The 22882-nt window shown below is 42.2% G+C and overlaps 1 protein-coding gene across 2 annotated transcripts in view; it reads right to left on the reverse strand.

Annotated features, from left to right (window-relative positions):
- The window catches only part of TAF1B (TATA-box binding protein associated factor, RNA polymerase I subunit B), a 35452-nt gene extending 19434 nt beyond the window's left edge, over positions 1–16018 (reverse strand). Inside the window, exons 1-8 of one of the 2 annotated variants that reach the window (XM_028722516.2) lie at positions 15848–16018; positions 14254–14352; positions 13749–13836; positions 12792–12889; positions 11385–11483; positions 9049–9184; positions 4283–4436; positions 2967–3066 (exon numbers count right to left, since the gene is read on the reverse strand). In XM_028722516.2, the coding sequence (XP_028578349.2) occupies positions 2967–3066; positions 4283–4436; positions 9049–9184; positions 11385–11483; positions 12792–12889; positions 13749–13836; positions 14254–14352; positions 15848–15865 (792 nt within the window). In that variant the 5' untranslated portion in view covers positions 15866–16018. The remainder of the gene's footprint in view (positions 1–2966; positions 3067–4282; positions 4437–9048; positions 9185–11384; positions 11484–12791; positions 12890–13748; positions 13837–14253; positions 14353–15847) is intronic. The other variant, XM_077926352.1, reaches the window with a different exon arrangement.
- Positions 16019–22882: the final 6864 nt, after the last annotated feature.

Below are 22882 nucleotides of genomic sequence, written 5' to 3' on the forward strand. Positions count from 1 at the left end.
GCAAAGAGGAAGGATCTCCTGAACTTCTCTCTAGAACCAAGAGCAGCAGAGAAATGAGGTCCATGGGCAATAGCGAAGTCTTTTCTTCCTCCTGAAGCCTCAGGCAACTGCTTGTAGTAGTCGGAAAGGAGAGTGTACAGCCACACACACATTTATGAACCCAGTGAATTTTGGAACTAACACAGTTAACTAACCCACAGCACTAGAGCAAAACACAGTTTTGTTCTAGGGCAACGTGTGCTTTGTGAATGACTCTACCCTAAGTCTTTTCACTCTGGTATTAAATGGCTGTCTTCAGATCTTCCATCTCCTTCCAATAGCATCACTGGAAGCTTCTATTCAGTGAGGTGGCCGGTGCTGAATGCCACCAAGGAAGAATTTGTAATCAGAAATGAAAGGGTGAGGCACACCGAGGAGATGACTACTAATTACCATGCTGTCCCAACTTCTCCATTTCCCAAACAACACCTGGAGAACATTTAAGGAAGCAGTATCAAATGCTTTTAATCTTTCGCTGCGCAGTTTCTAGCCTACAGTTCCAGCACCTCAAGGCGTAAACACAGATGAAGGGAATCTTTTTCAAGACACAGTTTCACCAGGAACTTTAAGATGGATATGCCACATGAAGTATAGGAAACATCTGAAAAATGATTAAATAATAATAATAATAATAATAATAATAATAATAATAATAATAATAATATCTTTATGCTCACAGTATTTACAAGATTCTAATACAGAAGAAAAATATTCATGGAAATTCTATGGCAGTGGACCAAACAAGGAAAGAGCTATCATCCTATGAAAATGGTAAGATTTATTACTTGTATGCAAACATTTAGAATGGATTAGTATATAGATATGCCCAGCAATCTATATACTAAGGTAGGGGTGGTCAACCCTTTGGGGCTAGTGGGCATATATAGCATTTGGAGGATGTGCTATATGTGCCAGTCGTGAAACAGCTGCTGTGGGGGGTGGGAAGGCGTAATATGAAATAGTCAGCACTTCCAGAAGAGAAAAAAAAGGAACAGGAGAAAATGATGTAGTCTCCCCCATCAACAGTGAAAAGGCCCTTACACTGACAACCACCACATTTGTGCACAGAGAAAAAGCTGGCTGTGCCTCTCCTCCACTTGGAATGGATGGATATCCAGTCCTGGTATCCAGTGAAATGTGGACATGTTTAAGGAGGTGTGCTCAATGTAGGAGCGACCAAGTCACTGCAGATGTGAGCTGACCAGGAAGAGCAAGCAGCCTCTTGTACATTGTGAATTTTTGCGGGCATATTTACTAAGACCTTTCATGGGCACCACAGGGGATAAGGGCTGCCTCCAGTATATTAAAAGAACTGTATACGAATCTCACGAACTACAAGCAATTGTCACAAAGCTGAACCAAGCATTTATCTAGCTTGAACCTATCTGCAGATAGCTTGAAACAATGAACATACAGAGAGCCACAGAATTTACAGATAAGCGCCCATCAGAATTTAGAATCCAAATGTAAATTACAAAAATAAGTACAGCAATCATTTTTACTCGGCCAAGTTATGTTGGGAGAACAGAAAGGAATATCTCCCAATAAACAAAGGATTTCCCCCCCAGGTGGAATGTGTGGGGTGTCCCAATTCCTGCCCACAGGCTGAGCAACGCTGCCTGCCATCATAAAATATGTTTTTGCCCCAGTAAAGCCACAGAATCAGGAGCCTTGGTGGAAAGAGAAGCTGGGATTGGCTAGAGACAGTTTGCTGCCTGAGGTTAAGGACAACATGGCACCCCCATTTTGCTAGCTGACAAAACTAGCAGGCGAACTTTTTGGGTTCAACTTCAAGTCTTTTCTGCGATGGCGACTTACTCTTGCAGGTTTGCACCTGCTCTGTATATCTCCCGAGTGAAAAAGGCACCTCTGCACATCTTAAACACGCATTCTTGGTGTTCACAACTATTCACAACAATGCAATGTGGTGCTGACAAATCTGAAGTACTATGGGAACGGCAGTGCCCCAAAACACAACTAAGAAAACTAAGTAGGAGTAGTAGCATAGTAGCTATAGCAGAACAGTAGGTGTATTTAAGGAGAGCTATGGTGCAGGATGGGACACGGGTGGCGCTGTGGGTTAAACCACAGAGCCTAGGACTTGCTGATCAGAAGGTCGGCGGTTCGAATCCCCGTGACGGGTTGAGCTCCCGTTCCTTGGTCCCTGCTCCTGCCAACCTAGCAGTTTGAAAGCACATCAAAGTGCAAGTAGATAAATAGGTACCGCTCCGGTGGGAAGGTAAATGGCGTTTCCGTGTGCTGCTCTGGTTCGCCAGAAGCAGCTTAGTCATGCTGGCCACATGACCTGGAAGCTGTACACCTGCTCCCTTGGCCAATAAAGTGAGATGAGCACCGCAACCCCAGAGTCAGCCACAACTGGACCTAATGGTCAGGGGCCCCTTTACCTTTACGGTGCAGGATGTAAAACAGCAGTGGGGAAACCTCTTGCTAGAAAAGAAATTTATTCCCTACTGGAGGGGGAGGACATGGTTTTAAACAAAAGTTTCAATGTAAAACCCTTCTCACTAATGGAGAAAGCTCCTCTGAATCAGCTGATCGGTGCTGGCAGTATTCATTCAAAGGAGGAATGTTTTGAAAAACCATCTCTCCAACTTAAAATGCTCCCCATTTTATATGGATGCAATGCAAAAAAGAGAGAAGAAGAAGAAGAAGAAGAAGAAGAAGAAGAAGAAGAAGAAGAAGAAGAAGCTGACTACCACAGATTAAATAAACGGTGAGAGCACTGGGGGGAATAGCAGAAAGTAATAACAGACATTAGACAATGCCTGGGAGGAAGCAGTGAGGCTAAATAGCATTTCCAGAAATTGTAAGATCAGTAAGAAAAATCTACTTTTAATTCATCAGAGCCACCATACGTGTATGTAATGGGTAAACATTTTCACAGAAGGTGGATGAATGAAGGTCACCTTTACATGGAAGATCTTGCAGTCCGTCCCATATACCTTCATCTCCTCTGGGAAATCTTTATAAGCATTCAAGTAAGGGATGTGGCCATCCATTACCAGCCTAAATGAAAGGAGTAGAAGTAAAATCAAGATGTACATACTGATTTTAGTTCAAAACGCATGACAAGACACAGATACAAAGCTAAAACGTAACAGCTGAGTGAAATCACGAATAAATATTACATTTAAAATATATTTAATTAATGAGAGCAAAAGTAGAAACCCATCCATATTGCACTGTTAAACAGTGGTGTGCAATTATTGGAAGTGGGCACATCTATGCAGAAATAACAATCCGTGCAAAAAGAAGGGGATGCTTGGAAGAAACAGTCCTTTGGTTAACTCTGACAACTGCAGACTTCTATTCTTCTAGTCAATTAGTAAAGAGGAATTTTGAAAAGCCTACACTTTCCAAGCTAAAAAAAGTAGTTTTTAGATCTTCATAAATTGACTAGCTTGTAAAAACACGAGGAAGGGCTGGGAGGGGGCAGATGAGAAGGGTGCATGTTGTGAACGTCAAGCCAAGCCAAAGTCCACAACTAGGCTTGTAATGCCTAAGAAATTGCAAAATTGGGGGAGTTAATTTTTGATCTCCCACTTTGAAAAAAATTATTTGCCACTGCTAGTTAGGACCTGAAAACCACAGAACGTAGCCAGCCACAACTTTGAAAGCCATGTTACCAGCCAAGTGCAGATGGCCTCTGTGAGGGAAAAGATTGTTTTGCTGGGCAGGTTTGGGTCACCGAGTGTTTTCTTTTTCTTTTTCCCTGCCAGCAAACAGTTAGCGAACGGCAGCTTCTGATTGGCCGGGGTTCCAGGAGAGGGAGTTGAAAAGGAGAGGTTTTTGGAGAGATGGGTTTTAGGTTGGGAGATAGGGAGTGAGAGGAGAGAGAGTTGGTTCTGGGTAGAAACATCCACTCTGAGGAATGTATCAAAAGCTAGAGAAAGAAGTCTCTGAGCTTAGTGTGAAGGACAGTGTATGGTGTCCTGTGATGATAATAGGCCAGGAATTAACTGGGAAGCTGAGGCTGAGCCAGGAGAAGTAGAAGCTGGAAAGATGGTCTACTTAGGACAAGGGACGTGAGTTCCGGTTCCTCTTTTTCTAGGAAAGTAGCACTGTAAAAAAGCAAATCTTCTTATTCACAACTGACCTAGAAAAGTGATAAAACTATTTATTTAATCCTATTTTATTCTACCTAAATACAAAAAGCTATAGTTAAAGGCAGAATGGAAAGTAGGCTTTTAAAACAAAATACTTTATTAGATATTGTTCTTACCTTAAGAGATGTGATAATGTAATTGATTCCCTCAACCAGAGCAATGCCAAGTAGCAGAAAGCCAGGGTCATCGGCATTGACATTCTAATCTCTCCTTTCTTCATTTTCTCTAAATATGAGCCAGCATCCACTGATCCAGACCAGAAAGATTTTCCTGTGGAAATAATTCACGGTAAAAGGAAGCTAACCCAAACTACAGAGTATACTGGCTCAATACACAAAGGAGATTGTACCTGACCAAGTCATACCCAAAATAAACCCACTGAACTCAACGGACTTTAGTTGTTACTAACCTATTCATTAACTTCAATGGGTCTACACTGAGCTTGACATGGATGGCTGGGTACAACGCATTGATAAAAAGGAACTGAAAACCTATCATAACATACAGTCATACCTTTGCTTACAGACACTTCAGGTTGCGTTTTTTCAGGTTATGGACTGCCGAAACCCAGAAGTACCGGAACACGTTACTTCTGGGTTTCGGTGGTCGTGCATGCGCAAAAGTACCAAATCGCAAACCCGTGTGTGCACAGACGAAGGTTGCGAACACTGCGTGTTGTGAATGTGCATCCCACACGGATCATGTTCGCAACCCGAGTGTCCACTGTACTTCGTTCCAAGACTAAGTGGCTGCTCAGTTAGCTTGCTAACATTCTGCCACAAGCAGAGAACAGACATATACAATGCTCAAGCAACTGAGCCAAACTATGCAATGCAGGCGAAGGGTTTTAATTCTCTTTAAATCCTATGCAAGTGAAAACTTAATAGTGTGTCTGGATTGGGGGGGACGGGTTGTTTTCAAATCTTAATAGCAAGTCTCATCTCACATCAATAAATGCATTTTCCTAACTAAAGAGATGGGAAATGGAGAATGAAAGAATAAAGACAGCTGCCGAAACCACAAATTAGAGCTTGGCTCAAAAGGTGTGTGCGAGCACATCAGCAGATTACACCTCTACAAAAGATTTCCCTTCTCAGCATAGCCAGGAGGATAGCAAGGGAAATGACGTAATCTTTAAAGCTTTAAAACAAATTATTACGTGCAAAGGCAGCTTCACTTAAAGTACAACTGTTCTATACAAGTAAACCTTGTTCTTGGCTAAAAATAAAGCAGAAAAGTGGACCAACTAGAAAGAATTGACACAAGCTTTCTTACAGAGAGGAAAACCTCAAAAAAAGATCACTTCACACCAATGTGTGCAGAAGTGATAGAGGAAAATTCAGCCAATAAAATACAGCAAGCCTGCAACTTATGCAGGGGTTACGTTCCAGGGATCGTGCCTAAAGCCAAAACTGTGTATAGTCAAAACCCATTGGGTTCAATGGCTGTCCCCTTTTCACCCATTTTTATTTTAAAAAATTGCTACACACATAAAGCTGAATTCACACAAGTTAAATGCATGTAAATGGCAGGCTTGCTGAATGACAATTTAACGACGAAAAAAGGGAATAGAAAAAAAACTTTAATTGCTTCTGCCTTTTGGAGACAAAGCATAAAAAGATTGTAAATCAGCAGCTATCATTCCCAGAGACTCAGATTTTATACTGCTAATAGGGCAGGTGCGGTCCAGTATTCTACATGCAGGTCACACACAGAATCATGGAACTGTAGCGTTGGAAGGGGCCATTAGGGTCATCAAGTCCAACCCCATGCAAAGCAGGAATCTTTCACCCAGCGTAGGGCTCGAACCCACAACCCTGAAATTAAGAATCTTGTGCTCTGCCAACTGAGCTATCCCAGCTCTAAACACCCACGTATCTTTATACAGCTCAGGACGATGAATCATTCTCATAATGCCATATAAACTTCTTATGAAAACAAAAAGGAATATCTAAACAGCAAAGAAACATGTAACGAGTTAGGTTGCATAATAACAAAAAAGTAAAAGACTACAAAGTTCAAAAATTCATGAAGGCGTTTTATAACAAAACATTGAAATCAAATAGTCTCTAGTCGCCACTTTAAGACAAATGAACGTGAAGTATATGCTTATTTGCAAAGTAATTGGAAGATGTAACTCCAAAATAAAATACCAAAGTGGGGAAAAACAGAGGTGAAGAAAGCATTCATAGTATTATTTCTAAGCCCTTTTGAAAATTATTATATGAGCACAAGGAGGTACATGGGATAATATCGTCCCCCCTTTTATTTTCAAAACAACCCTACAAGGTAGGTTGGGCTAAGAAATGTTAAAAGGCCAAAGGCGATCCAGTGAGCTTTAAGGCTAACTAGGGAATACACAATTTTAATCCAACACTCTTAATAAGAAAGCCATGCTAGCTTTCTATTTTTGCAGAGCTTACTCAACCCCAAATATAAATAATAACAACATTCATAACAATAATAGAATCACATTAGTGGCAGCCTGTTCACATAAATAACTTGCAATTAAGGTTTTAGAGAAAAATCACATGAAGGCATGTGACAATCCCAACAGTGTTTTTGTGTGCGCTCGTTTCCCCTCAAATCTAGCACGAACGATTATGTACTATTCACATTTCCTATAAGACAGTATGGACAGTGATTTGTTAAAATTACTAATAACAGCAGCTCCACCGCACTGAGTATCATTTTGCCTTTACTGCCTCTGAACAAAGCGAATGAAAATAGTTACTAAGAAAACACCCTCTACTGCATGGCTTCTAAAAGCTTAGAAGGAAACACAAGAGCTGCTTTGAATGTCTATTGTGTATATGTGAGTCACAGTACAAAAAGCATGAACCTCAGGTAATCCTTTCAGTCATCAGTTTCGCCTTTTTCATGTATAGACTGTGTCTCAAGAGCACTGATGATAGAAACTCTGCTGCTTATTCCATATTCAGTCTGATTTACAATAATCCTTGTGTTCTATTCGTAGCCATCCTGTTAACACAGCAGCTTTGCATTTTATTTGTTCTGGATTATGCAGGGCATATTAGGCAGTCAGCATTAAACCTAACTCAACATACAATTTAAGACATGTCATAACAGCCTACGAATTTAATAGGCTTCCCAAACAAAGTCTATATACTGCACCAAATGGAGGGTTTCAAGCAGCCAGCTTGGAGAACAATGGCCTGACAGTCAGTAGATATAAACATCTAAAAACCCCAAGCATCACATAATGCCTAATTGTTACAGAAACAGATTTTAAGCTCCCATTTGTCAGCCGCTAAGCAATAGGGTGAAAATATGCCATTCCTGAGTTTGAGGAATCCTTTTTGATTCCTGTCCCATTACTACTCACCTACAAAAAATTATTTTACAACATAGATACTCTTAAAATAATGTCTTAAAAGCACACTCTACAAGCAAGCAAGATCACACAATGCTGGGACGTTGCTAGGATTTGCAAGATAGAACACTTTCCGGGTTTGTCACCTCATCAATTTCCATTTGTGAATCCTACAGATTAGCTATAAATGACCAAGCTAAATAACGATAAAAGCACAGCAAACCAGTCTTCTTTAAAGGACACATATTTTCACTCGTTCCACACACAAAAAAGTGTACATTATGCTCCCAGATGTCACCATAACCAAAAAATGCCACTCTAAAATTTCCCCCAGTTCTTACAGAACCAACCCCCTCATCTGAACTGTACAAAATATTCAGCCTTTGTACTGCTTTTCCATACGCCTTGCAACCACTTACCGTAATCCACTTAAACAAGATTCCCCTTACTCTTGAAAATTTAACTTTACAAATCTGGACGTGCTGTTGAGGACACATAGCACTACAACACTTTCAGACTTTTCACCGAGGCTGAGGCTGGAATTTCTTAATTACTATGATTAAAATACAAACATTCTAAGTGTGCTACATACAGAAGACTAGCAAACTGTGTGGGAATTACCGTATTTTTCGCCCTATAGGACGCACTTTTTCCCCTCCAAAAATGAAGGGGAAATGTGTGTGCGTCCTATGAGGCAAATGCAGGCTTTCGCTGAAGCCTGGAGAGCGAGAGGCGTCGGTGTGCACTCCGCAAGCCTTGGGAGCCTGGCGGGAACTCCGCAAGGCTTGCAAGGCTTGTGGATAGCAGCCTGTTCTGGGGGCTGGGGTCGGGGAAAGCTCGGGCTTCCCCCGCCCCCAGCCCCGCAAGCAAGCTCCGGGAGCAATGGCGAGGTTGAGCGCAACCTCGCCTTCGCTCCCAGACCCCCAGCCCCTAGGCTAAAAATGAAGCCAGGACAGCTAGCGGGATCCATCCCACTCGCTGTCATGGCTTCTTTGCTCTTTGGGGCATTTTTTCTCTTTAATTTTTTTTTTCTTTATCCCCCCCCCCCCGAAAAAAATAAGTGCGTCCTATGGGCCGGTGTGCCCTATAGGGCGAAAAATACGGTAGGTTCCAGGGATAGTGTGTAAATCCAAAACTGTGTATAGCCAGAATAACCCTGAAGACGGCACGTGGATCAGGCGCTCTCTGGAAGGCTTCCTGCAAGATCTTGGAGAACCCCATAAGACCTCATGAAGGCCTCCAGAGCCTACATGAGATCTTCCCGGAGCCCAGTAAGCAAGTTTGAGAGATTAAAAGGTCTTCCTTCACTGCAAAAGCCTGGCGTGGAAAGAGCTTTTAAGCTCTCCACCTTGGATGCATCTAATTTGTGCCATCGCAGCTGGCTGGCAGCCCAGAGCATAAAGCTGTGGTCATGGAAATTAAATGCACGCAAGTTGCTAGTCCACTGTATGTTAGTCATTAAGATACAGCTTTTAAGCACACCAGAGTAGCCAGAGGATAAAATGTTTTCATTTCTAAGCTAACTGTTCAAGGTGCGTTTAGTCTTACCTGATAAATTGCTAGTAGAAGAAAAATCTCCCATGCTAGATTCGGATACCACATCTGTATCACTTGCAGAGGAAGCCAAGCCAAGAATTCTAGTAATTTCTAACTCCCTGTCGACATCAGTATCTGAGTCGCACGTCTGTTTTCAAAATAAAACAGTGGTGTAAGACTCCCAACGGCACAGCTCTAAACCATGGCACTGTTACATTTTCAAAAGGAATTCCCTCTTCCTTAAAACAGTTTTATCAGAAAAATATTCTGCTGTAGTCAGTAATGATCACCAGGTTTCAATAAAACAGATAAATATTATGTGGTTGTAAGTTAGCTTTCAAAGTAAAACAGCAATCTTTAAATACATGTAACAGTGTAAATATTTTAAAAATTATGTATATTGCATACAGACAAACTACACTGGGTGGAGGCAGAAATACCTTTTTAAAACTCGTGACTTGCGGGGATTGTGTGTAAAGCTAAAATCGTGTATAGTCACAACAATCCTGGAACAGACCTTGTGTGAATATCCCTACCTCTCTGGAAGCTGGCACGCCAAACGGGTCTTCTCACCTCCTCACGCAAGGTGGAGAACTCCAGGCTTTCCATCTTACTTACCAGGCTCTGGGAAGGTTTCTCGTGGGCTCTGGGGGGCTCTTGCAATATCTCAGATAGCCCCACAATAGCCACCCGGAGCCTGGTAAGCAACGCTGAAAACTTAAAAGCTCTTTCCACGCCAGGGAAACCCAGTGCAGATGAAGCTTTTAAGCTCTCCGCCTTCTGTGCATTTAATTTGTGCAATCGCAGCTGCCCGCCACATACAGCTACAATAGCGCAAGTTAAATGTGCACAAGTTGCATGCTGGCTGTACTAGCAAATGATCTGTTACACAAGTCATTCCTAGCAAGTCTTGCTCATACCAATAGATCCAAAACCAATCAATGTAAGCCATCTCCACAGTTTTCTTGAAACATTAAGCCCATGCGGTATTCACAAGGATAAGCAATATGCCTATAAGTATATGCTTAAGTCACTGGCCTGATTCAGATAATATTTCCCCCCCAGTTACAGGAGGTGGCAACAGGCCTCAGGATCACATATGCCTTCTTCCACTGTCGCTGAGATGGATCTGATAATAAATTTACCCTTAAAAGAGCTGTCAACCTGAGCCAATTCTAGGTAAAAAGATGGGTTTGAGAATTGTTATCTCTGTTTTATATAATTATAAAATGAAATAATAAAAAAGCTTTACAAAAAAGGGAGGGTTGAGAACAATCTGGTTTCAGATCAAACAAGCACAGTGCCGGATCATATCTTACTTTCCATGTGGAAGACAGCATGCACACAATCCCATAGCCCACTCACACTCCCTGTAATGGGCGTGAAAACACCATCCAAACAAAGCCACTAATTTATTTTGTATCTTTGCTCGTATTTTCAGCATGTCTTCTGAAAACATAGCATATTTGGTTCCACCTGCTGGCTTTAATGGCCCTCTCAATGAGAGTTTTTTTAAAAAACTGAACTTCTTACTAGCTTTACATTCACATTCAATAGCAAAATATTTACAACCAATGGCAATCTGAAGTAAAGATTTTTCAATGCTAAATATATCCCACTGTTAGGATAAGATAAACTTATAGTTATTCTTTTCACCAGAGGATTAAGGTATGTTTTATCTGTCTTCATCCATGTGTCAGTGAAGAGCAAGACGTATCTAGAAAAGCAGTGTGTTAAGGCAGAGGTTTGCAACCTTTTTGAGTCCACGGCTCCCTTGACCAACTACATTCTTTCTGCAGCACCCCCCATGGGGCTCAGGAATCCAGTTACATCACCCTTTGCCTGCAGAGCTGGCAACCTCTCACCCTTTTCCAAACACCCTCCCTTGTGGAGTGTTCCTTCAGCCTCCTCCTCTCCTCTCCTCTCCCCTCTCCTTGGGAGTCCTCCACACTCCCTGGTCTCTGAGCTGCCCCCCGCCCCGCCCCAAAGAGAGGTGCCTCCCTGAGGCACCATTTGCCTGTGACACTCATGTGCAAGCCTTTGGGATGCAGAGACACAAGAGAGCATCAGAGGAGGGAGGAAAGGAAGGAGGGACAAAGGCCAGTGTTGCCCACCACACCGCTGCCCATCATTCAAGGCACCCCAGGGTGTCACGGCACACTGGTTGAAAACCACTGTGTTAAGGAATTGTGGCTCCCAGCTCAACAAGGTCCTCTTAAAGGGTTTTGAGCACTGCCATAATGTAGGTTTTTAGTTACAAGATAGGTTGTGTAAGTTTCCATAAATGCTCTTGGACCACGTGGGCATGGAAAATATAGCTAATCACCCCTTCCTAACTTTGCACTTACCGTCGAGATATCGCGCACAACTTCACGGCGGGGCTTGTCACAATAAGCCTGCTGGCTCTTCTGAAGGTAGATTCTCCAGAACTTCCACAAAACGTCATCCTGATAAGAACAAAAAAAGTTATTCATCCACGTTTGTATATGTTTATGTGCATGCAAAATATGTGGGCCTGTGTCCCTGCTCACTTTGCTGCTAACCAAGCCCCCACATTAACCCCCTAGAGCTGCACCTTCCCACCCCATGCAACTAATAAGCTCCCTTTTCAGCTCCCCAATCTCATTTCTGAAGCCTTCTATTCTGCAGCCCTATTTTGGAGCCATTTTCATGCCTATGTCCATGCCTACTCCTTCCCTGCTTTTTTTGCAATCCTCCCCTTGCACACAGACCACCCCTATGGCAACCTCCTGCACCTTCCTCCTCCCCCCACACATTGCAGCTCCTAAGCAGCCTTTTCACCCTCCACACTACAGTGGTACCTCTGGTTACATACGCTTCAGGTTACATATGCTTCAGGTTACAGACTCCGCTAACCCAGAAATTGTGCTTCAGGTTAAGAACTTTGCTTCAGGATGAGAACAGAAATCGTGCTCGGGCGGCGCGGCGGCAGTGGGAGGCCCCATTAGCTAAAGTGATGCTTCAGGTTAAGAACAGTTTCAGGTTAAGTACGGAGCTCCGGAACGAATTAAGTACTTAACCTGAGGTACCACTGTATTATGATGGCGCTACTCCTTCCTATTTTGCTGCCCCCTTTGTACACCTGCTTTCATCCTAACCCTCCTTCCCGTGGCTCCTTTTGCAAACCCCATTTGCACCTTCATCACTTTTTTCTCCCTCCTCCTTCCTTTTCTCAGCTCCCACCCCTACTTCCATGCCTCCTCCTCCTGGGAAACAAGTGCATTTTCATTAAGCAGCACATAGATTATAATGCACAATGGTTCTAAGCTGCATAACTGCCCATTGAATTTCATAATTCACTGCCAGGCATTCCCTGGAATGGCTGCAATCACACTAACTCTAAGTCACAGTTTACAATGGTGAGCCACAATGAATCTTGGGCCTGCACACCTACCCTGTCCCCTTCTGGAACAGCTATAAGGAGATCGATAGCTTCTATTTCTGCTTCAGCTTTAACCACAGTTTAGCATGCTGCTGGTGCTGCCTGAACCCTCAGCTATGACTAATCTAAACTATAGTTTGTTGAAACAAGGATGCTTCGTAACTCATAATTTGAAGTTGTTTGGTTTCAACATACCATAGATTAACCAGATTGTCATGGTTTGGACATCACAATAAAGTTCTGTATTCCTCCTCGTGGCTGTGCCAGAGGCTCACTGTGGTTTATCTTAACACTAAGCCATAATTTAGCATTTCTTGAGATGGGAACACTGAACCAAGTAGGCCAAATGTACCTTGAACTGTGAAGAAACTCCTAAAGCCTGCAGTGCGTCGGCTTGCTTCGAGAGAATGAATTGAAAGCCTTCACAAATATACCATTCCCAGCTGCTTTCTAAAAGAAAAATGAGTGTTATGACTAATAGCTTGTTAATAGCCAAAATTATACCAATAAGGCATTTTAGGCTATGATCCTAAACACACTTACTAGGGAGTAAGATTTGATCATTGAACTTTTGATGTACTATTAACAGTCTGTCCCCATCTACAGACTAGCTGTAATATTTTGTGCCAGCTGTGTGTCAGCATTTTATTGATCAAATATCGTACACTAGAAAGCGCTAACAGTCGACTTAAAAGTGATATTTGTGCTGTAACCTATCTGGAAGCAATGTTGGGGGAACCTATTTACATACAAAAGTTATGGAGAAGTCATAGCTGATTTGCATATTTTGCCAGACAGAAGTGTTAAGAAACACTTCTTAAATAGATAGAAAAATAGATAGAAAAGCTAGGAGCTAAATGGCACCTTAAACTAGGTTATGGATACAACAATAGAATGTCTATGCACTTTTTTATAACAAGAATACAAAGCTGAAAATGAACGAACTGCCGCTAAAATATTATGTTCATTTTTCACATGGTCTAGTCCTTCCCCTGCCCATGCTCTAATTTTCTTAAGAGGGTCTCTTCTTCAGTCTTCAGAGAGTAGCTGGAAGTGGGGAAGCAGAAAAAAAGGTCCACTCTGCAGTTTTAATCTGAAATCTCAGGTAGAGTACTGTGCCCAGAGCTCAGAAATTGCTCCCGCTAATGAAATTCCCTGTCACACAATGCGCCTAGAACAATGGGAGTTTCGAATACTGCCAGACAGCATTTTTTATGCTTATACATTTATGAAGATATTAGGCCAGAGATTGGGGAATATAAATGTTTCATGTTTTTTACAGCACATTTTCTTTTTTTGGCCAACATACCAAGTTTTTTCTTCTTTTTTAAGCCTCTAGAGATGGACTGTGCCCTGGCATTTGTAGTAGCATCACCAGTTATAACTTCTCTAGTCCTCTGCAAGACAGTTTTGAAAACATATAAGGTTAACAAAAAAAAACACAAAAAAATCCAGAAGCCTTCTAGTCCTTTTAAACATGTATTGCAATGGAACAACAGAGATCATTTTGGGTGAGCAGGCTTCTATTTGCAAAGCTACCATGGATGTAGACTTACAAGAATCCACAACACTATCACAATGCTCTTCTGGATTCCTGGACTACATGGATAAATTTTTGGATGACAGTGTGCCTCCACTTCCAGAGCCACTATGTGATTAGTTGCAGATAATAAAAACTGAACCAAGGCCACAATATTTAATACAGGTCCCACAGCAGGTGAATATATTTAATTTTTAATGAAGGTTTACACTTAAAAACTGAAGGGAATTTGGAAGTGGAAAAAAAGAAGTGAGACTGAGAATTGCTTACTTACTTCTATAACATTGTGGCATGATCTGCAGTAAAATTTTCCTTCTTCAGTAAGTCCCCAGTTGATTTCAGAACACTGTACACAAGGTTCATTGTAGTCTCTCTATTTCAAAAAAAGGAAAAAATGGAATGTAAATAGCAGCAGTCTGTTCTTTCCAAGAGGTACACAGTCCTTTCATGGTCATAACATTTATTTCAATATACCACAGTAAAGTATCTTATCCATCGAAGAAGAATAACAGATTGCATCTTCTTAAATATTATTTACAGCCCAATCCTATGTATGTTTACTTGCTCCACTGTGTTCATTAGTCTAAGCAAATGTGCAGAAGACGGTACACAGTAACCCAGGTTGCAATCCTATGCACATTTAAAACTCAAGTGAATGCAGTGGGCCCTACTTCCATGTAAGTGTGACTTGGTTTGTGCTGTTGAGACACCTGATTTAACTTCAACAAATAAGACTTCATGAGCTAAACACTTCTGTTGCACGACCTACCCCTTTACTCAATATAAAAAAGGTAAAAAGGACCCTGGGATGGTTAAGTCCAGTCAAAGGTGACTATGAGGTTGCGGCGCTCATCTTGCTTTTCAGGCCACGGGAGCCAGCGTTTGTCCACAGACAGCTTTCCAGGTCATGTGGCCAGCGTGACTAAACCGCTTCTGGCACGACGGAAACCAGAGCGCATGGTAATGCAGTTTACCTTCCCGCCGCAGCGGTACCTATTTATCTACTCGCACTGATGTGCTCTCGAACTGCTAGGTTGGCAGAAGAGTGTATACAACAACAGCACTACGCTGGGAACCTTAAAGCCTGAATAAATACAGTATTGCATCCTTCAAAGAAATGGCTGTGTATCTCCCCCAACCAGGGCTGGATTTAGGTTTGATGAGGCCCTAAGCTACTGAAGGTAATGGGGCCCTTTATATGTCCAGCTGTCCTTTATCAACAACAAATTGTCACTGTTTTTTGTGTTGAATATATGCTATATAGTAATTTATGGGCACCCTATATATAGAAATGAGCAAACCAGTGATATTTTTCGGGAGCAGGCAAGCAGGCGGGGCCCATTACTTACATCATAGGAGCCTACACAACACAAAACACTGTTGCTGTATGTAGGTTTTATTTTATTTGTTTTTTTATCTTATATTTTGGAAATGTACATCCAAGTGTTTTTTTCTTTAATTTTTTTGGGGGCCCCCCAAGAGAGTGGGGCCCTAAACTATAGCTTGATTAGATTAAACGTAAATCCGGCACTGCCCCCAACCCACATCCTCCAGACCCTCTTTTGGTTTTTTTTAACAGCTGCACGGAAGGCGTCGTTCAACAGAGGAAGCTTTCCCCAGTCTGGTGCAGGAGGAGATGGCAGCTTAACCTGTTGAACTGTGCAGCCTGCTGGAAAAGAAGTGGGAACCCTAAACCACTCCCACTTTACCCAAAGGGCTTATTACTACGCGCGCCCCGAACAGTCTGTGTCCTGTCTGCATCCCTCGTGATACTCAAGCCCAGGGCTTCCTGCCTGCCCCACATCCCAACCCTCTGTCCTTCTCAGGGGCAGCTGAAGGGACCCTTCCTCTTTGCGCCCCAACCTCACCGCGTCCTCTTCCTCCATGGCGCGCGGAGCGATCACCGCCACTGCGCCGTAGTAGCAACCATCCTGCCGCCGCCGAGCTCACCAAAACAGCAGCCGGCCGGGAAACGAAGCCTCCATCCTTTTCGTTCCGGGGATGCCGCTTGCGCACATTTCCCCCTTCCTCTGCTCTAGCAAGGGAAAAAGCAAAGCAAAAAAAGAGAAGCAAATAGGCTCGAAATGCGCGGCGACGGAGGTTCTGTTTCCTCTCCTCCCACCACCCCTTCTCCTTTTTGCTAAAAAGAAATCCCTGAGCGAAAAGCAGACAGGGTTTGTGTGTGTGTGTGTTTTTTGCTTTAGGCATGGACTCCGTCCCTGAACCTACTTCCTCCATGCGCCTATAATAAGTGTAGGGAGCTGCAGCCTCTGAGCGCGTGCAGACTGCCTTTTCCTCTGCAGCCCGTGCCTGATTCTAGCCTCGCTTACCCCGACCTTGTTCTTTTAAATTAAGTGCGTAAACAACACGATGCTGACTGAGCCTGCTTTGGGAGAAGGACTCAGAAAGGCTTTCTGGAGAAGAAGCCCTGAACCACCAGCTAGTTATGAAAAAGGGCCACGGTTTCCACAGCAGACTCTATCTTGTAGGCTTTAGCCTGTATTTCTGGGTGATTATTAGGAAATTTAACACAGGGACAACAGTTCCCCGTGCGGAGGCGACGGCATCTGGTCCGCGTTAGACTTGGCAAGTTTTCTCAAGGGTGCCGCTTTGTGCTTTTAGATGGAGAAATAGATGGAGAAAGAAGACCCCTCGGACCAAAGTATTCACTGGCAGCGATTGGTGTTAAAATCTTTTCTGAAGAGAAGTATACTACAAACAACACAAAAGCTTTGCTATATATAAGACTGTATGTAAATCCCATATCCACTTAACTTCTCTGTCTTGGATTTCACTGTAAGCGTTTGAAGAGTGGGTTTTTCACGTTCACAAGCGTGAACAGAAACAAATGCTTTAAGCCACTTACCGGTATTTACTAATACTAAACAAAGTAATATCGTTTTATAGTAAATATGTTAATTTATAGTTGAGGTACTTTAATTGCATTCCTGGGGTAATTCTAAAAATAATAAACCATCAAAGTAGTATTAAAGCGTTAATCTAGCCTTTGTCAGGCATGGTGGCTTAAAACACAAGTTTCTAATTCTTATTTCAATAAACATTAGCAGGCGTAAACCTACCTGTGTGTTAACCTTTTAAAAAATACTACAAAGCTCGTATTTCTTAAAATACGATTCTTAAGCACTGAACAATTCAATAATAAAGCAAATATGTGTACAATTGTTCTTTCATATACAAGGTTTTTAATATCATTTACAATATGTGAAGAAAAAAACAAAACACTGGTCAAAAGATTGGCTGTTCGTAGTGTTCTTTTTAACAAATTTGTTGCAATAACATGACATTATATTACAAAGTATACACGTGGCATTATCCAATGAACCACTGCTTAAATACATATGTTAATTAATTTAAATGTGTGACTTTTTTTTTTAAAAGGCTAGAATTAAGACTGAACAAAACAATAGCAGTTTGCACGGAACAGTTTTCAGAGGATGCTCTTTTTCACACTATAAGATGGGGAAGAAAAAGAATTAAACTTTTCCCTGAAGATGCCAAATAAATCCATAATTTTTGGGGAGCTATGGCAGAATGTTTGGGCAGATCAGTAGTCCCCACATTCATGTTTTTGACTCAGATGTGAGCCAGCAGGAATACTAGAGAGTTCTTGCAAGAGATTTATCATCTCTTCTGACAGACATCCATATACTTAGCCATGCAGAATGTACTGTCTATGGCTGCTAGACTCACTCTCATTGCTGTCATTAGCACAAACAGGAACAGCTCAAGAGTATTTTGTTTTGTTTTGCTGCCATAAGTGGAGCAAAGTGATTACCGTCCCACACAAACTAAGCATGTGACCCACACCCTGCTTTCCTGTGGCATTGCGATGGATTCTGGGCTGCACTTGGGAGTCCATGTTGAAAGCAAACCAAAATGTACTCATTTTGAGTTCATGGCGCACGCCTCCATTGTCTCCTGAGAACTCAATGAGTTCATATACTAATTTGAGCATGATAGGCATTATGTTGCCACTGGTCTGCCTGTATGCTTCAGCCACCAGATCAGAGGACCGACAAAGGCTGATGTGCATTTGACGATCCCTTAAACAAAACCCATTCACACTGCTCTGACAAAGGAGTCTTCTTGCTAGCCACACAAGTGCCAAGTCTTCAGAAATCAGAAGGGATTAGAGCTTTAGAGGCAGGTCGTAAATACTAATCTGTAAATGGAGCACATTTCTTGTTTCTTTAATGTGGTTGCCATCCTGCTGGTTGGTTTGGGGAGAAGGAGGACTATGGTGCAGCAATCGCTCAGCAGTCCTACAGGAAGGCAAAGATGACCAGTGTTCTGCCATAACTGCACATATAAAACAAATGCCTCTGAAATGTTTCCATAAATGGAACCAAGTCACTCTAATTAATAACTGTGGTCTTTAGAGGGCATGTTGAGTGAGTATACAACTTGCACCGTATGCTTCAGGTATTTTTTTCCACATAATATTGAAAAACTGCATTTTCCTAGTTCACATTTTGTCAACACATTACAAGCAGTGTCATGGGGAGAGCATGTGATCGACCAAGCCAACAGGCTGACAGACAGCTAGCCCAAGCCATGCACTCCAGCAAGTATTGTATGCATGCACCTATTGCTCTTTTGAGTGGTTTGAGTGGGCAGTGAACAGGTCCCAGGTAGGGTGATGAATGAATGGCGGCAAGATGTATGTTCCCTTACCTGGACTCTCCAGGTCAGCCTGCTGCCCTCAGGCATGGCAAAGAATGCTGTCCCGTTGCCAGCACTGAAATTAAATTCAAGTGCCGATCTAGTCAGCTTCTGTGACCACAGCAGTCTTTGATGGGAGATAAAAGTAATCATTGTTAATGGGTTGTAGCCAGTGTTGCAGAGTAGAGTCTACTCAGCGTAGACTCATTGAAATTAATGGACAGGATCAGCTTAGATACATCAATTTCAATGGACCAACTCTCAGCAGCACTGTGTAGGCTCCCATTTACTCTGCATCCACAAGCCATATCTGTCCGGATGTTCCTTTGGAAATACTGCATTTTGATGTGTTTCCAAAACCAGCTTTGATCCAAATTGAGAAAAAGAACAACTTAGCTGTGTTTTAAACTCTTCCTATCTCTCTTTTTTGGTAACATCTGTTATTTTTTCACTTACTTGCTTCGTATGTTGTCAGTAAAAATGTGGAAGTCATGATTATCGTCAGTACCCCTCGCAGCTAGAATGAAATGTTCTCCTTCTGCTTTATTAATATTGCCCAAATGCCAGATTTTATTTATTCTTTTTTTGTGGGGATTGGCCTGTTTGTCCTATATCTAGAATGCAGAAGGTTATTGTTAGAAGATGCGCAGGTGAATGAACCACTGATGTTGTGGCTGACAATATTAGATCCTATAATAGTGTTGCCGGATAAGATGTGCCATATCTTCTTTAGGAACACTATTACAAGACCTATAGGTGCCACAAAATTCTTCCTTGTTTTCAATAGCTGTCGTTTCTCAAGGCCAAAGGGGGGCAACAAACCCTTTAGCTGCCCATAAAACTCTGTTAACTTTGCAGAATACAAGACAGTGTGCCTAACAAATGTTTTCAAAAAGATTTACAATACTGTATAAAAAAACACTTGGAAACAGCATATCTACTGGGGCATGTTGCCACTGATCTTAAAGGAATTTCAGAGGAAAACTGCAGCCCGAAACACCTGAACTACAACTTATCAAGAAGTCAAACACCATTGATTTGGGCCTGAATAGAGACAATGGTTTCCTTTCCCACTGCCAATGTTAATTAACTCAGCATTGCCAATCTGATTGTTTTTATTGCATATCACCACTTTTGTAAAGAGTCACTGTGCTTGCTTACTTACATACATTCTAGCTCTGACTGAATTACTACTATCTGTGCATCTCGCATTTCAATTCCCTCTGATCTCACTCCTTACAACTGCCTGCACCCCTTAAAACCATGTGTATAAATACCTGCAACTGAGGATTACCCTTCATGTCTCTGATGAAGTGGACTTTAATCCATGAAAGCTTTTGGCATAATAAAATGTGTTAGTGTTTCAGGTGTCGCAAGACTTTGTTATTTTTGCTGCAACAAACACAACTACCCCTCTGGAAATTTGTCAGCTAATTAAGGTAGAGTTAGAATTCCCAAAGGATGAGATCACAGCAAACTTGGTAAAGAACAGGACAGGCTATTGCCTTGTTTTAGTGATGGTTTATGAGCTTCAATGATAGACAGTGCAGTCCTCTACATGTCCATTCTGAACTAAGGCCACTGAGTTCAATGGTTTTTACTTCTGAGACTGCCATTACTCCTATAGAATTACATCCTTCATGTGCTTTGAGAAGTGTGAGTAGAGTCTTACAGATATGTAAAAGCACTTTTACAATTCATCATGAATTAAAAACTACTTACATTAATTTATAAATCAAGCCTCAGCTAGATGAAAATATCTCTGCCTAAGGTTTCATTCTGTGTTGTTTTAAAATCAAAACCTAGATTCTGCTGTACTGATTTAAAAAATATTTTAGTTGTTATTAAGGATGTTTGTAAACTGCCTTGGAACATATATAGAATTATAGAGCTGTAGAGTTGGCATGGATCCCAGCTTCTTACTCAAGGTGATTTGCAATCAACATTTTAAAATAAAATCAGCACAAATAATATCAAACCATGAACAAAACATGCCCAGACTCAACCACAAACAAAATACCAGATTAAGGTCCTGCTTATAGCCTTCCCATTGGCATTTGGTTGGCCACTGTGCAAACAAGATATTAGATTCAATGGGTTTGATCCAGCAACGCACTTGTGGTGTTCTTAACAAGCAAGACCAAACCAGAAATGACCAAAGTACAAGAGCTCATTGATGAAAAGCTTGTACTATATCTTTCAGTAAATGGTTGCCATGGGAAGTCATGGGAACCACCTAGTATGTGCCATCACTCATGAGTTATGTATTTTTGTAGCCAGTGTTAATCAATTGGATTTCGTGGGGTCATTTGTCTCCACCACTCTTCCGCTGACAGCCATCCAGCTGGAAGATAGTAGTCAAGATGGAACTAACCACAGAATCAGATACCATTGCATCTCAGTATTCCTTAAATAATACGTTTGTTAAGGGTGTTGCTGTTAAGAGTTGTAATTTCCCAGCACTTTGGAACTTTGATTGGACATGAAAAACTCAACATGCTAAATCAAAAGGTGTCCTTTAGGATGGATGATAAGGACTATCAATGGCTCCTAGTCAAGATGTCTGTATACTATCTCCTGCATCAGAGGCAATATGCTTCTGAATATCAGTCGCTCAGAGGTGGGGGGACAGCAGGAGAGGACTACTCCCGGTTAGCTTTCCATCTAGTTGACCATGTGTCAGGAATGAGCCAGCTCCAAATGGAACTTTACAGCCATTTGGCACAGGCTGAGCAGAGGCCAGAGCTGCCAGCGTCGAATCCCTCTGACCTTGGATGGCCGGTTGCCAAGGGAACAGCTGAGAGTGGGCTGGAACACAGCCAAAGCTCTCAGGAAGCTCAAACAGGCGCAAAGAGACACAGAGACAGTCTTTCGGAACAGGAAGAGGTTGGAGCTGATCCAATAAGTCCAAAGAGTTGGTGAATGGGAGGGCTGCTGGACACGAAGCAAAACAAGAGACGTAAGGGGTGAAGGTTCAATATCTTCTGTAGGAACCAGAAGCAGTCTTCAGAAGGGTCATCTTGAGTGAGAATGTCAGCAGCTTTGTTAGAGCTGTCCGGAGCTATCTGTCTGTTTTTGCAATAAATCCTCCTTTTTAATTACCTGCGCTTACAGTGTTATTAAGCTGGGAACCTGGACTCCTGACACCATGGTAGGAAATAGGAACCTGATCTAGATATGCCTTTCATCTGATCTAACAGGACTCTTCTTACATTCATTTGTCAGATGAAGATGGTGATATATTATGCTGTTTTTTCTAGAAAAAGAGGTGCTGGAACTCACCTTGAACACCTCCCTTATTCTCTTAGAATGGCAATGGCGCCCACTTGAGAGGTGCCAGAACTGAGTTCCGGCGAGTTCCAGCTGGAAAAAAGCCCTGATGATATATTTATTCATTTATACCCCACCTTTCCCTGATAGGCACTCAAGGCGGCTTACAGACAAAAATAAGAATCACTAAAAAATAGAAAACATAGTGCATTAGAACAAAAAAGTCTTCACCTGCCAGTAGAAGGCCAACAAGGAGGGAGCCAGTTTGGCTTATCTAGGGAGGGAATTCCAAAATCTGGGAGCAGCCACTGAGAAGGCCCTATCCCGTGTCCCTACCATGCATACCTGTGATGGTGGCAGGACTGACGGAAGGGCCTCCCTAGAGATCTCAAAACCCAGGCAGATTCTTATGAGTGAATGAATAGCTTGGATCTAAGTGGCAGGTGCTTTTGCCAGTTCTGTGTAGCAGGGAGGGGAAAGGCCTTTCCTCAGTGCTCCAGAGCAACCACGTTCCTCAAAATCCGCTACTGATCATCCTTCTGACTCTGCACAAAACTGCTCATTACATCCTTATTAAATCTGTGCCCATGAAGCCAAGTTTTGAAAAGCAGCAATGCCGAGGAGGATAATTGCTTAATGACAGATAATGCTTCTTGCAACACTTGTGGTTGCTTTAATACATGGGAACAGGCAGCTGATCTGGGGATGCAAGAGAAAGAGGCTCAAGATAATTAGGCGCTTGCAACTTACACCAAATAGAAAGATCTCATCTCATTGCAATAGGTGTGGGATGAAGGCACGGACACCCTTTAATGGGAACTTAGGTGCATTAGTTAATTGTATAGGTAGGCACTGCTGTGCCTTCAACTTCTCAATGATTGCAGTGGTCTAATGAGCTGAGGAGGGGAGGTATCTGTGGGTCTGTGATGTGTTATAATCTATATGGGCTA

This window comes from Podarcis muralis, chromosome 3 (genome assembly GCF_964188315.1).
Source record: "Podarcis muralis chromosome 3, rPodMur119.hap1.1, whole genome shotgun sequence".
NCBI classification, from domain to species: Eukaryota; Metazoa; Chordata; class Lepidosauria; order Squamata; family Lacertidae; genus Podarcis; species Podarcis muralis.